Raw genomic sequence first — 16,395 nt, forward strand, 5'->3', positions numbered from 1 at the left:
TATTTTAAACATTTCATGATACATGTAACATGACTATACAGTTTATAAGGTTTATTAATATATGTACTGTGAAATAATAACTTAATTAATAATTAATAAATAATTCATCGTTACAATTAAATAATTTTCTAGTAATTATTCTGTAACTTTTTCTGGCCCGCTTTGAGCACCACTTTTGATTTTTAAACAATGGCAGCAGTTATAGGGTAACTGTTGACTCTTTCTCTCATGTGTTATATGTGTTCCACGGCTGTTACTGGCAGCTGTCTGATGCAGATGTCACACCTGGTCTCTTTAAGTAGTGGCAGGTGATGAAAGGCATGATGAACTGAGGAGCCAGGGCTCTGGACAAACCACCTGTGGCATCCCATAATGAGCCCCAGGCGGGGCGCGACCCTGCTTCAGCAGCCACTCGTGACCACTGCACTCAGGCCAGTCGTCTCATCGCAAATGACTTCCTATCTGACGTGACCACAGGTCTTTCAAGGACTTTTCTGGCAAATTGGGGTTGGGAACATTCTGCTAGAATGTGTGCTTTACGAATTCTTCCACATTTGTTTTTTCCGGTGCTCTTGAGGTCTAAACAACCGGTTCGTGGCAGCAGACAGCCTGATGATGCTGTTTTTTAAAAATAAAAAAAACTGCTCATATTCACTGTTGCTTGCCGAACTTGTTGACCCCGCAGGAGGGTTCAGGAACTGGAGTGTTACAGCAGTGGTGGGTTATTAGACTACAGGACTGAGTCACAGCAGGTGGGACGAAACATGTCTGAATCACCACACACTGTGCCCATTCAGCATGGGCACCCAGGGTTACAGGTCATGAAGGAAGAGGGGAAGAAGAGAGCTCTGAGGAGAGGTCAGAGCTCTGCTACAGCTCAGAGTCTTTATGATGTGAAGAGAAATATATATATATATATATATAGAGAGAGAGAGAGAGAAAAAGAGAAATATATATATAGAATGATATATATATATAGAATGTAATCTTTGTGTTCTGCATACATTGTACAATTTTGGGATGACCTAGATAAAAGGTGACGATCAGGGTGACATCTTGTGTACTAAATGGTGGTCCTACATCGTACTGTGAGAGAGCATCAAAGACACCCAAAGACTGTCAGAAATGTGTGGTTTGAAAGGACTCGAAAGCAATGAAAAAAAAGGGTTTATAGAGTCCCTTATTTCAGTGTTGCTCCATTTGTTGTTATTTAATTGTTATTTAGGTGCCACTGAGCAAAGCATTTACCCAATCTCCATAAAACGGTGCCCTGGGGATGGTTGTTCCATGGTTTGGGATTCGAACTGGCAACCTTTCTGTGTCTTTATACGCTAGGCCATTCTTTGCTCCTAGGGTTAAGTTGGTGGTAGGCGTACCATGCAGACAGATGCAAAAACCAAGGTTTTTGAGAAGGATCTGCCTCAAAGCTATTTTTCGTCCCATAATTCATTTTGCTGCCATTCCTTCACCAGGTGAACAACATATTGCAGACCAAGAACACCTCTGACTTAGGATAGCAAAGATAGAATTTAGCTCTTGACAAAGCAACACATTTTGCACAACACCACATAAACCAGTGTAAAACGAAATAACCAATGAAATTCACTTCCCCTTTATGTGATTTTAATTTTGTCAAAACAGTAGTGATGCCAAACCATATGCCTCTCAAAGAATTCAGTTGTGCAACTTACCCCTGACAGATTTATGAACCATATGTTAGTCCCCATCCTAAACTCTTCAACTGTATTCTACTATACAAGGCCTAACCGAGAAAGATCAGTAATCAAAGCCAAATGTGACCAATAAAAATACACGTTTGAATGGCGTTCATGTCAAACAGAACCTTATTTATGACTCCCCAATCCAAAAGAAGCTTATTCCTCCATTGATGGATAAATTTATTTATTTATTTTTACGAAAACGTGCCTGTGCTCCAGCCAGTTTTCCCATAGAGGAACGTGACGCGTGACCTCATGTCTCCCCTTGGCCTGGCCTCCTGCACTGGAGGGTTATCTGAGCTCCAGTAGCTCCACTGCTCTGGACCAGGCCATTGTTTCTCATCAGAGGAAGCACGTGTAATACTGCAGTCCAGAGCCTCTGGAGACATTGGCTTATATTGCTGGAGGGACAGTTTTCGGGGAAAAGTCCAAGATTTACAGTCCAAGTAAAACAAGCGCAAATCAGAGAAGGCTGCAAGTGGGAGGAGGAGAAACAAGACAAAGGGCCAGGTGTGAAGTTAGCATTTTATGCCACATGTGGACCATAATAAGAATAGCATTGTGCTGATGGGCTATCTATAGCAAATAACAATGATTCACGTCATACCAGCATTACGAGGCATTAACAAAGCGGCTGTTCCCCGGCAGGATATTATTTCACGTCAAGGTCGTTAAGATTTAGGAAATTATTTCACCCACTGAGTCCTGACAAGATCCAATGGACTAATCCACAGACAGCGGTAGCTCGCGGCGATCTGTGCGTACAGCGCTGCGAATATTCCCACACCTGTGGTGCCACATTTCAGCGCCCCATCCGTACGGGGAACAGATTTTACAGGGAGGTGCAGGCCGGATTCCATACGTTCCACAGAGTTCCGGCTGTAATTACATACGTCAGCACCTTGTCCTGTCCGATTCGTGTCTAAACCTGACAGCTGGAAGGACAGGGTGAATGAAGCAGGAAAAAAAAGGATGGAAGGCGAAGTGGGAACGTTTTATGCATGTCTGCGTGTGTTTTGTTTCAGGAAAGTGTCCAGACAGACAATAGACCATGAAATAGAATGTCCTGCATCACATTCCAGCCTTTCCATCAAACATTTGCAAACAGGAATCGAAGATCCCTCTGTGTTCTAATAGTGGTCCTGCTTTCTAACTGATCTTCAGCATGTGGCATTTCACACTGGATCTCAGTGCCTCCTATCTTCTCCCATATGTGCATTTGTTTGTGTAGAATCCATATTTTTATGTCCTCTGCCAATATGTTTTTTTGCAAAATTGTGCTTCCCCCCCGATTCCATCGCAGATCTTCTCATGGTCACACACTCTTCACACCTTCATCTTCTTCTTCAGCCACAGCTGCAATAACATTACTCTCGCATCACCCCCACTACAAGCACACACACACACACACACACACACAGAGAGAAAAGGAAAACTGGTGCTTGTGTCTTTCCAAATGGCTCATGAGTGAGGGTATGACTGTGCTCACCACAGAGGCGCCAGGCCTCCACACCCAACCCCCGCTTTGGCACACAAATCGTTCCCAAAAACCTAAACTGGGGCATGTCAGATCGCATCCCAGACAGCGATGTGAGTCAGTACAGGTGCGTCTCCAACTCAGAAAGCACAAGGGTCCGAGAGTTTGTGGTAAGTTTTGCCTTTTTTGTGCGCCCATTGTTCCCGAGGTGTCAACACCACCCCCTTTTTTATCTTGATTAGCAGGGGTGTGAAAAAAGAGCTGCGTCAACAGCAGATGCCTCTTCTGACCCTTGGAGGAGAATAAAACCTTCCCTCTGTCACTTGACACGCGAAGGTGAGGAAAGATCAGCTCGTGCTGATGAGCTTTACGTTCACACGTTTTACAGCCCCTGCGAAATGAACACGCTGCCTTTAAAGAGTTCACCCGTCCATTCGCAGCGCCTAAATCACAGGCCATTAATGTGACTCGGAACTGATTCTGGCTGTTTTACTAAAAGTGTAATGCTGAGGTGTTTACATACATGAACCCATTAACTTTTTTTATTCAGAAAAGCATGCGACAGATGCATTAAACAACTTGTCTAAGTCAATTTCTTCTGAGAGAAAATGAAACACTCAAGCCTTCCCACAATATTTAAGACCATAGCAACATCTTTCCTCTACGTGAATTTGGGAACTAAATCCGAGAAGAAAAGGGCCAGTGTTGAACCTACGGGCCACAGAAATGTGTGTTCTGTGCCAAGGTGCTTATCACTCTGAATTCTGCTGCCAGCCTGTGCCGTTTGTTAATATGTGAGAGCTCATGGCTAACGGTAGCTACAGCGTAATGTGCCACAGATGAGGGCTTCTGAAATAAAGGGTGACAGCCCAGGCGCTATCAATGACCAGGGGTCAGTAAGAGAAAGGAAGAATGAAGGAAAGAAAGATGTAGGTGAGTAGAGCGCAATAGGGAGAACGAGGGAACGGGACCCAAGCTCTCTCTGGAGACTTACAGGTTCTTGGATTTCTTCTTCTTGGCTCCGTCGGGGCTGACGTCGCAGCTGCACTGGGACCCGGCGCTGAGCTGAGGGGACAGGAGGAGAAGCACAGTATGCATTATCCAGCCCGCCGAGACCCCCGACTCTCCCACCGCCACCAAAGCCGGGTAATCCTCAACGCGCACCCGCTGCTCGAGTCTGCAGGGGTGTGGAAGATACGGCGACCATGTGATCGAGCCTCGGTGCCTGAGTGTGTGTCTGGCGGTGCTAACCCCTCACACTACTCTGTGCTCTCTGGTTTAAAGCATGAGGCCAGGGTCCCGGCGTCACATTACACTTCCTGTGGCTGAAGGCCTTTGATTGGTCAAGTGGGCATTGAAGGGGGGGAGGAGGGGGCATCCATCACCAGTGCACTGGACAGGGGCTTTCCTGAGGGGAGGGAGCGGTTCCTGGCAATGCATTTGGGAGTGCACTGCGTGTGTGAGTGTGTGTCTGTGACCATGTTGTACAGTCTGCATGATGTGCTGTAAAAGAATGGCCTATTGTGTGGCAGGAATGCACTCCCACACTCAAGGTGCAGCCTGGGATGCAGAAGGCCGTACACGGCGTCGGTGACGTTTGTAGCAGTTTAACAGTAAACGCGGTTTTTGGCACAGTCTCTGGGGCCACTAGCCATACTCATTGTTTCTGTGTTTCCCAGCTGATTTAAAATAGTAGCTGCGCTCGACGGCAATTGTTTGAGGATGGGGGCATTTTAGCGCTACTACATGTGGTAATGTAGATTAGAAGAGGGCCACCCTATGAGGCGTCTGTTTCAGGAGTGAGTGTTTGTCTGCGGTAAACCGACGCCTGGATCAAACTGAATGTGCAAAGCCAGTCAACGGACGTGCAGTAGAATATTTGCAGACTTACTCTTGTAAACACTCAGGACAGCATGTCAAAGGTCCACACTGAACATCACATGGGGCTTGTATTCACTTTTCATCTTATAAATACTTCATGCAACACACACACACAATATACACACACACAGCATTATAGTAATGTGACATTTATATTTGTAATGTGACATTTAAAATTGTCTGGCTAGGCCTTGTGATGCAATTCTTGAATGAATGAAAAAAGTGAATGAATGTTTGGATAAACACATAGAGTATAATGTATTGCAATATAATGTATTAAATATGCCAAAAATAAAGAAATAACACAAATACAGTATACAGCAATAACAGTGTTGTATGTTGTGAGTTTAATATTTGGTATCATTGCTGAAACAAAATTGCATTTCCATATAGCTAGCCAGATTTTTGTTATGTAACTTCATTAGGATGCACTCTTTTCTGGGAAATACAGAGAAAAATAAATGTTCTTGAACGTTCCACTGTCCTGTCCTCTCTGCATTATCTTTTCCCGCACATCTGAGGCCGCAGTCTCTGGGACGGTTACCAAAACAGCCTCTCCGGGTAAGCAAACACCACAGAGCCGACACACAGTCAAAACCTGTACACAAACACACAGGGACACAGAGCAGACAAGGACAAAATATTTTCCTGTGACGGAATCACCTGAAAGGCCACATGCCTCTGTACAGTCTGAGGCCCTTTGTACCTCGCATCTGACTACACCTGACTACACACGTCCCCCTTGGTTGAGGTTTAACACTTGCCGTGAGCCTGGACTTAATCATTTTCAACAGTAGCTGTTCTGGATGCAGGCAGGTGGAACACAGAAGCCCATCTGACCTCGGGGGAGATTCCCCGTTCAGCATACTGGGCAGTCCAGAATTACGGATCAAGCATAACGAAACCTGTATACGTGTAAATATGTCATAAGGTACAGCAGCTTTAAAATAGTTTTTGGATAACTTTTCAATATCTTGGTCTAAGCCCTGCCAGCTCTAGCCTTTGTTGCAAAGATGCTCATATTACCTGAAGAGTAACCAGGAAATGATGTGCTTTGATTGGATGACATCAAGACTCTGTGGATCCTACATAATACCTTTGTGTCTTACATCCCCAAGAGCCAAAAGGAGAAACTTGGGAGATGCTTTGGGTTTAACACCAAAAGACCTGTCCTGCAGACTTTCTGTCCATTCATGACCTCTAATCTATGACCAGTCTTCAGGTTTCAATCCGATATTTGAAATTAACCCAAATAAGGCCTTTGGGAATTGAAATGATGCCTCTGAGCCAACAGCCGGGCTGCGGAAGAGGAAACTTGAGAATGCTTCGAAGGCCAGACACCCACAAGCCCAGCAGAGGTCAGGAAGGTCGGCAGCCACATGAAAATAAAGCAGCTAATCTTAGAGGGAACATGAGAACCAGGGTACCCCAGACCCGAGGGAATGATCCCACTACAGGCCAGCATCCCCCTTACACTTGAACCCAGAAAGCACAGGAAGTCATGGCTGATTACTGTGAAAGCCTGAACTTCTCCACACATGCTTTAAACCTTCACAAACCTTCACAATCTTTATACAGCATTCTTCCGATAATCAACATAAGTAAACCAGGGGGTAAAAATGCCTTAGCTCACATTTAATATCTTGCACTTAAAAATAATTTAAGTGGAAAAGAGTTACAAAATATGTGTGGTGTTAATTGACCGCCAGAAAACCAGAGGACATGATCAGAAAACACTACTGAGGACATGACGTGAGTCTGTCTACCTTGCCATGACAAGAAAATGTCAAATAGCCAAATAGGGAATCAGGAATTCACGTTAAAAGTCTCTTGCAGATAAGGCTTTCAGTCAAAGCCTTTTATCCGCCCACCATCTACAGTAAATGGCGGTAAATGTAGTGGACAGTTTCCCGTTCACTCACTGCAGTATTTGTGTAAAACCTTGTTTATGTGTAAACGATATGGTGACCTCAACCCATCGAGATGCACCTCTTTTGGTTAACGGCAGGACGATTTCAAGCATTGCCGTTGTATTTTCCGGAACTATTCAGAGAATGTTTCTGTTCAGTCTGGGGTGTAAGGCGCAAGGGCAGGTGGGGGTAACTTTGCTGGCTGCAATATCCGGCCTTTGAGATGATATCGTCTTTCTCGGCAGGGTGAAGACGGTGGTGGCCACGGGGCCATCACTGCCAGCTCTCAGCTCAGTTTGATGCCTGCATTGTTGGCTGTATTACACAGCTTCTACAGGAATGCAGGAAACCACTTGATTGTTTAAAAAAGTTAACGCTGGAACATGCGAGTGTTTTTGCCCCTGTGTTGGTTGATAGAGACCAAAACAACACAAACCTTTGGAGCCAACTGTCTGCATAGCCTTTGCAATTCTTTCTTCTAAAGGTTTTAGGGCCTCTCCCTTAAGCTCTTCTAAGGATTTGAGACTGATCAGCACAAGCACACCATGAAAGACTTTTCCAGCTGACCCTTAACCCAGTAGCGCTGGACAAATTCTGCTAAAAATAGCTCCAACCACCAGGTAACCTGGTAAATCTGGGTAAAAGACACAACAAAACCAGAAAGAAAAAAGGACAGACTGTAGGTGACTCTTTGCTGAAGTTTTCAGCTCTCTGTTGGTGGCCCCAAGTGATCCATTACTGCAGGGTACTTTGCCTATCATGCTAGCAGCCCGTATGGAAACTGGAGGCTGAGTACCAGAGAGCAGTGTGGACAGACCAAACACAGAAAAGCAGTGTCAGACTAACAGGAAGTAAATACTAAGGCCAGTTGCAGCAACGTGTGCAGGATTTGTTTGACAACCAACACAAACTCTCCAAGGGCTCTTTGGGTTATATAAACATGTAGGACACACTCAAAGAGCTCAAAAAGCTAAAAAATGTGTAATTATGTAGAGAGAATGTTTTAGTTAAGACATTCGAAGGAAACAAACTGCAAGGAGCTTTGCTAGAAAATCATATTTCCAGAGAGATTTGTATATCCTCTACAGCCACATAGGACACTAGCAAGCATATAGCGTCACCATTGACTGTTCATCGTGTCTGCAACTGTTTTTGCTCTTGCAAAGTCAAATGTTTTGTTAACTCACCAAAAAAATATATATATTTCTGCCTTAAGTGAATAATTAGTGCCTTAACTATTTGGCCTCAAATAGCCATTTTGGTCACCTTTGGTCATGCATATGACCTCTTAGTCTGGGCTTCCCAACATTGTACTTTAGGCTGGGAACACTATCCTGAAGTCTACTCTAAGGGAAAGGTGAAGGAACATAAGACTGGACAGGTTTCTTGTTAGTCGAAGGAGAACTTTGGGACGAAATGTATTGTTGACACTGGAAATAACACGTTCATAACATGTTCATAACATCTCCTAGACAACTTTGTTGTAATTTAAGAGTGGTTTCCATCCGATGCACAGCCAGAATGAAGCAAAAACCACAGTCGCTGCAAGAACAAAAAGATTTGTATGGAAGTTATGTTGTTTTTAATTGTTTTATGTAATCTGTCATTCATCAGTCAACAGTAGGATGGGGATTTATGTGCATGTTTTTACATAATAAAATATGCAAAACATGCTAAACGTTGTCATAACAAGTTTGCACAATACTACCAACTTAAAGAACTCTGTGCCTGTTTTCCTTCTTTCTAAACACACCAACTCATGTGTTTATGGGTAAACAATAAGTGTTCTTACAAACCACTGTGTACAGTACAAACCAAAAGTTTGGACACACCTTCTCATTCAATGTGTTTTCTTTTTTTTCATGACCATTTACGTTGGTAGATTCTCACTGAAGGCATCAAAACTATGAATGAACACATGTGGAGTTATGTACTTAACAACAAGTGAAGACTTGGCCTCCATAGTCACCGGACCTGAACCCAATCGAGATGGTTTAGGCCAACAAGTGCTAAACTCCTTCAAGACTGTTGAAAAACCATTTCTGGTTATTTCACCTTTTTATTTCACCTTTTTTGTTAAGTACATAACTCCACGTGTGTTCATTCATAGTTTTGATGCCTTCAGTGAAAATCTGCCAACGTAAATGGTCATGAAAATAAAGAAAACACAAGGTGTGTCCAAACTTTTGGCCTGTACTGTACATCAACACTGCTCATGAATACAGCACACACACGCTACACAACTGAGTGCAAATAGAAACAATACGCTCATACGTCATCATCCGTTTTTGCCTTTTTCGTAGTTAAACTGTTGGAGTGCTGAGAGGTAAGACCATCGTAATCTCTTGTTGGGATTGGCATATTCCACTTGTTATTGCAGTGCGGCAGGACGTGGCAGCATCCTGCCCATGTGGGCACTTCCTGCGGTCAGAGGATGTTTTTGAACAATGCTGCAGGTCTGCTTTTACTGCTGGCCAAGGTCGCTTTCCTATTAGGCTCCCATGGGCCAGCTTCCCAAACTTCCCTCTCCACGATCCTTAATCAAGGTCTATTGATAGTGTCTGGGAGGGGGGTGACAGAAAAGCCCACAGCCTCGACATGCCTCTTACTAATGTTGTATTCCGAGCAATGTGCCCTGGAAGTCACGGTCCCCTGGAGGTCTTGCATTCTTGACGATATTTTCATCCCTGCATCAGACAGTCTCTGGAATGTCATCAGTCCTTTAGAAAGGACAATGGTAACCTTTCACCAGACAACACGGAAGATGATCAATTCTGAATGAATCTTGTGAATGACACATAGAAAACTATACATAGCCTAGAGGAATTACAGAATAAATAGTTCAAATGTCATGCATAGCCGATATGGCATATTTCTGAGAACAAGCAGAGCAGGGAAGCTCATTTAAAAAAATATTCATAGATGTTTGATAAGCTAATGTGAAAGGTCATGTGTGATAAAGTTGTGTCCCAAGTTCAGGGGCTGGTGAAAGACATCTCAGTATAACGTCTATACTTAGTGGTATTCATGAAATTGGATTTGGAAGATGAAATCAGTAACTAATAGTGGATATTCTGTTGTAGACGCAATGCGATTTGAATGGAATCAGCAGCACATGCTGCCGCATTCCGTTTTGTAAGTTTGCCCGTCATTGCCTTGCTCACACAGACAACGCATTGAGCGACTGGGACGCAGTGCTGATCCATTGGGATCCATTGGGCATTTGACGTGAGAATGTTTCGTAAGTAAGAGCCGTGAAACAATAATTAAAACCAAACTGGTCTCATGCACTTCACTAATATGGATAAGTCTTTTTACCTTGAGATGTTCTCCAAAGGCTCCACTATTTTTGTTGGGCAAAACACTGCTATTATTAGGACCATTTATGCACAGAAATAACCACAATTATCCAATTTTGAAATTGAGTGGAACTGAAAATGTTTTATTTCTCCTCTTTGTGATTATTTAATTAGGCCTTGTCCACACTGACAGTAGTCAGCTTGTCAGCATCTGTGGTGAGGTTACAAAAAAAGACCATGTTAGAGTGAATTTAATTCATGCTCTTCAGCATGGGCTCTGCCAGACATCCAAAGATGTGGAGCATAATAAAGACTAGGCTCTCAGTTGGAAGTATCTGTGTTCAGAGCCTGTCTGGCATGATATTCTGAGGCACAGTGATTATGTGTCCTGCCTGTTCCTTTTACTCATTCCCTGTATTGCTGTCCTAGCGAGGGAAGGTCTGCTGCACTCACAGGTTTACGAGCCAGCCAGCCCGCCCACTCACGACACAGGGACACCAGAACACACACAGGCCACTGAGACCTGTCTCCTCAGCCCGACGTCTGCCAGCAAAGCCATCAACGCACACTCGTATATATAACGCTACAGCGCTTGTGCAAACACACATGCACACACACGGATAAGTTTGTTTAAACTTGGCCTAGAATAAAAACCCACCGATAATCTTTATGAAGACACATACACAGAGACAGAGTATTTTTTTTATTAAGATGGTATGTCAGTTTAAAGTTAGTGATTCTGTAACAGGACGGTGTGGAGAGAACGGGTCAGGCGTGGAGAATTAGGGGAGAACTACGTGTTCACATTTCTGAAACACCAAAGCGGCATGACGTGTCACCATGACGCTGGGACGCTCCCTCTGACTCACCGACCACCCGACCAATGCAGAGACCCCTCAGACACAAACAGCGCTATAGCAACCCCTTCCTTAAAACCACGAGACCCTAAAACAACTCCATCAGTGAACCGGAGGAGAAACAGACCCGCTATTCATGTAAACTGCTCAGACGTCAGCCTCGCTGCTGTGTTGGGGAGTTGCTGTGGACACCTCCACATGCTCCCGACCTGACTGACGCTAAAGCCAGACACAGGGCACCTGCCCGGCCTTTCCCAGCAGGCTGTAATGGGATGTAAATAAACAGTAGTTGCGCGAGCTCAGCATGCCTGACCGTAAAAAAGCAGGGGGACTTGTAGGGGTTGAGACTTCTTGGACCACCACCATCATCATCATCATTCATCATTCTCCCACATGACCGCAGTCCTTTTTTAAAATCAGAGGATTTTCTGCCCTAGCTGCTAATGTGCCAAGCCTGGTGCCAGGGTCTCAGGGCAATCCAGGCTGTTCCGCAGAAGGATAACTCATGTTGTTTTTCACACCGAGGGCCATTCTTCCTTCATCCCTCCCTCCAAACACAGCTTAGCTACCAGGCCGAGTACAAACAAGCAAGGAGAGGTTTGTTAACATGAAATTAGACTCTCTTAAAGCTCACGATTTTCACCCTGATAGACACAGGCAGCTGAATAAAGGGTGCTAATGCATGGCTGGCCTTAATTAAAGCCTGCCACAGTGTCAACCCGCAGAGCAGAGCTCCAGCTGCAGTGTGCGACATTGGGGGTTATGCTCTGTCTGATAGCAGATGGAAAGAAGGGCAAAGTGAACTTTCCATGACAGGATTGATTGGGATGAGCTATTATTATCGATATGGTCAGCGGCTGGTCACAGTTGTGGTGGGATTTTGGCCAACGGACCGCCAGAGAGGCATTTCTGCCGCGAGCAGAAGCATGTGTGGCCACCTATAACCTTCTAACGCCTAGAGGTCATCGCCATGGCATGGCTTGTGGTCCCTTTGTAGACGTCCGAAATGACACATGCAGAAACTGGGCAGAAACAAGTGTCAGCCAACATATAACTGTTCTGGATTACTGCAATCAGCGGCAGACAGCCATTCCTCTTTCCTCCTCCTGCATGCCTAAATGCCGCCCTGCCAGGAACACGTGGATGTAGGCTGGTCTCCCTCCCTCCCTCTCCCTCCCTCTAGGTTCGTCTCTGCACCTCATCTGCTCTGGGGAATGCGTATATTTAGCTGTTTTTTCCCCGTCATATCGAGCCCTCCACCCACTACCTCCTTCCATCATTCTAATCTTCAGCGGCATACTTTGCCATTGACATGCTTGCAGGGCATCATGGTCCAAGCGGGGTAGGGAGTCATTATGTTTTGTGCGCGGTTCGCCAGGGCTTTTGGAACGTCCCTTCACGTCAGAGCCAACATGCATATGCCATTTTAGCATTTATAGCACTGCAGCTAGGGAGAACTTGTTACACATGGAATGGGCCATCTGCGCCCCATATACCCTATTCACCCACTCCACAGAACTGGGAACAGTGGAGTAGATCTTCAAATACCTCATTAGTTTCCGTAAACGTCCGTCAGCTCTGCTTAGGGATGATCCTGACTAACAGCAGAGCAGAAGACAGACCAAGTGGCCACCACAGAGCCTGGAAATCTGCCCTCCGCTCCAGCAGCAGATTTAGAGCCAGGCAAGTTTAATGGATTAAGGAACATTTTTGTTCACTAATATGGTTATAGCAGCCATTCCTGAGCTGTGTTTATTTCATTCACAGCCTATTTCTGAGGCTGGAGGTTTAAGGCCATTGCTGGTATGGGTTTGTTTTGCTTTTTTTCTGGGGTAAATTTCATCAGTCTTGTTGATTGATGAGCACCAGAGCCCGAACCCTAAAGCCCTTCTCGGGTGTCAGAGGAGCTGATCCAAGTTGGCAGTGGAGGCATCATTCCGGGCTCTAAGGTGGCAGCCTCAAGCATCAAAACACCCTGACTGACGGTGTGGCGCTCCCACACTTTACCCACAAGCCCCTGCTAGTGCCAAACTGCAGACAGAGAAATTGGGGGTTTAGAAGGAGGGAGGACAGAATCGTCTTGCAGACAACAACAAAAAAGGTCTCTATGCTTTATATTTTTATTAGAAAAAGAACCAAATAATTGATTCTTTCAGCAGATCACCTACCACATAACTAAAGCAGCAATAAATTTAAAAGAGTGAATGAATTAATGAATGATTGGACTATCTGGCATGCATTATAAAATCTATGAAGATCTTTACAGAACGGAAAGCCTTTGAGTAGCTCTCACACGTGCTTTAATGTATTTCTGGACACTTCCTTCTCAGCATGCACATTTTTGGGGAGGAGAGTACTTCAATTAATCATGCAGCCTGATGGCAACCTGATTGACTAAGGATTTGCTGTTAATAGCACCATTAATCATTTCTACAAAGCAGGTCTTAAACCATTGAGTACTTGTCAGTGAGAACAGACGGCACTTGGAGGAAAGTAGAGAATCATGTTCCTTTACTTGAAATGGGAGATTTTAACACAGCAAATTGCTAGAATGCTCTATTCTTAATTTTATAGAGGAGGTCAAGGAACACCTAGAATGTTATCCACATAAAACCAGAAATATCATAAGAACCTGTGCTGTTAGATTGTGTTGGTCATTAGTTTTACTTAAACCAAAGTGGTCTCACTCTGATTTGCTTTGCTTAGCAAGTCAGGGCCCAAATAAGGTGATATCACACAAGAATGGTGTGGCTCAAAGTACAGAAAACCTCAATAATTAGCATTGACAAATATTATGTACTTTAACAAATAATGAATTCTCAAATTCTAGTACCTTGCCCCTTCTGCCAAAATTCACTGAACCTGTTAATTTTACACTGAGCAAACTCAAAAAAAAAAAAAAAAAAATAAGCAGAGGTGGCTACTCAGCTAAAAGGCTTGTACTGCCCCGGACCGGTTAGTAACATGGCACAGGCATAGAGTCATGCTGCTATCACTTGGACTTGGCCCCTGTGCGTAACATTCTGGACGTCTTCTTGTTGTTGTTTCAGCGTACAGTACATATGGCCATCGGTTATTTTTAGTCCCATGTTTACACAGCGGAGTCCGATCTGGTGCTACCCTGAAAAACCGTTCAGGGTACAGCGATTTCATCTCACAGACAAAGAAAATTGAGGGAGGCGCTTTTTGCAACTGCTCTCTCTAGCTGCAGCATGGGGTGTTGCAGTCTGCGGTCAACGTTATGCGACCTACGCGGCATGACCTAGACTCGCGAAAATTATGGCACGTGTCTATCCATATACAATTTGGGTTGAGAACAAGGGGTGCTCTGGTCCGTGTCAATTAGAGTGAACAGAACACAAAATGGTTCAGGGCAAGCAGCGCAGTGTCATTCATGAGCCATAGCAGGCAGAGCACATGCCAGCCCACCCATCAGAGAACCTGTCCAATCCGTGGGCCCTGGCTTGTCCTGTGGGATAAAAGACAAAAAACTCAAAGCTCAAGGGCCTCGTTCATTTAGTTTTAAATCAAGTGTAATTAAGCATGGTGTAGTGCTCAAAATTACTTTGAAGGATAGGAGCACATGTTCCCTGCTCAAATGAAGGCTGGCGTTCTGTTCTGAGTATGCCAATTTTTGCCCAGTCTCTTTGTTTATTTCTCTCAGACGCAGAATTGACACAGTCAGTTGTACTCTAGCCTAATCTGGAAAAAGAACATTTATATTAAACATGTAATTATTTAGTATAAATTCTAAATATAGAGAAACTATTGATTTGTTTAGTTCATAAATCCTTTACCGATAAATTCAAATATACCTATGATTTTGGTTAAGGGCTGGAATGGTGCTTTAGCTCAATTCAAGGTTGTGGCTTTTTGGTTGGGTTTTGTTTCAGAAAAAGCACAGTGATTGCATAACCATGAATGTGATTGCATAACCTATGAAAGTAATTTTAACATTAAAAAAGTGACCAAAACCATGTAATTAATCATCTTCTGATGACAGCATATGTAGTATCAGTTTCGCCTCAATTTAGTGTGAAACCGAGACTAAGTCTTTGGCTGTATCTTCTACCCTTGGATTGGATGTATGCATGATGATTACACAAATAGTGTCATACTTCCACTAACAGCCACATTTTTGATCCACTGCTAATTAATATAATCAAGCAATTACTTACAATAAAGTAATTGTATTTAATGAAACAATTGCACTGAGCATCTTTCCGACTCTAAATTGGCCATAGTTAGGTGTGTGTAGTTTGAGGGTGAGCTGTAATTGGGGTTAAAATAAATATGGTTCATATATGCCATAAGAAATATGCCATAAGAAAAGGCAGAGCGGAAAGAGACAGCTTAGCTGAGAGAATAATGAGAGCGTAAACAGCACATACACAGATGAACGGCAAGATTGAAAAGGAAGAAGAGATATTTTTCAAAGGAAAAATCTTATGCATTGCATATTACATAGCAGAATGAATTGTTGAGCAAGTATTAATGAATGGGATATTTGTTATAATGACAGTCTGAACAAGATGTGGCCTGCCACACTTAGTTACAGTCACAGCTACACCTTGTACCTATTCTGACCCTCAGGCGTGACATAAAAGGTTACTTGCTCATGTATTATATGTTCATTTTAAACAGTCTACTCCAGCAGTATGATTTTTTTTACAATACCCCTCCTCAACCCATTTTCACATCCTGACCTCAGCCATCTGTATTGGTACAGTAACCCCCAGCAACAATTGCTAGGTGACAGGGTGTTTCTGACAGGCCTGAAGTACATGCGTACTTGCCCTCTTCCCCTCATGCTCATGTGGATGTGGGTGAAGAAATAAATAACCACCCCCCACCCCCCGTTCCTGGTGGTCTGAAGAAGGTGAGAGTGACATGGCACTAGAAAACTCACATTCTGTACCTGCCCCACGATCATAGTTCATCTTTGTTCCATGATTTAAAAGTGCTCTCTGGGGCAAAACTCTTTCCACATTCCCTTTACAAAAATGGGCCATGTGGGTCAGATTGGTGTGCCACGTCTGGTTTGATGACTTGCTTTCATGTTTCTGAAAGATCCATGAACTTAACTAAGCCAGCATTTAAATTTTTGCAATGACTCCTTTTGACCAATTATAAAACAAAATTATAAAATGGGCAAGTCCAAATGATAAAACCATGTTGTTAGGTCTTTGTTGGTCTATTTGAAATCATGATAATCACTTAAACAATTACATTGCTGCTTTTGGGCAGATGCTA

General features: G+C 43.8%; 1 protein-coding gene across 9 annotated transcripts in view; it reads right to left on the bottom strand.

Moving 5' to 3' along the window:
- The window catches only part of rgs3a (regulator of G protein signaling 3a), a 118,467-nt gene that overhangs the window by 11,269 nt on the left and 90,803 nt on the right, over positions 1–16,395 (bottom strand). For 8 of the 9 annotated variants that reach the window (XM_028970977.1, XM_028970978.1, XM_028970981.1 and 5 more), the window contains one exon: positions 4,190–4,260. In XM_028970977.1, the coding sequence (XP_028826810.1) occupies positions 4,190–4,260 (71 nt within the window). Of the gene's footprint in view, positions 1–4,189; positions 4,261–14,095; positions 14,612–16,395 lie in introns of those variants that run through there. The other variant, XM_028970980.1, reaches the window with a different exon arrangement.

This window comes from Denticeps clupeoides, chromosome 3 (genome assembly GCF_900700375.1).
Source record: "Denticeps clupeoides chromosome 3, fDenClu1.1, whole genome shotgun sequence".
NCBI lineage: Eukaryota > Metazoa > Chordata > Actinopteri > Clupeiformes > Denticipitidae > Denticeps > Denticeps clupeoides.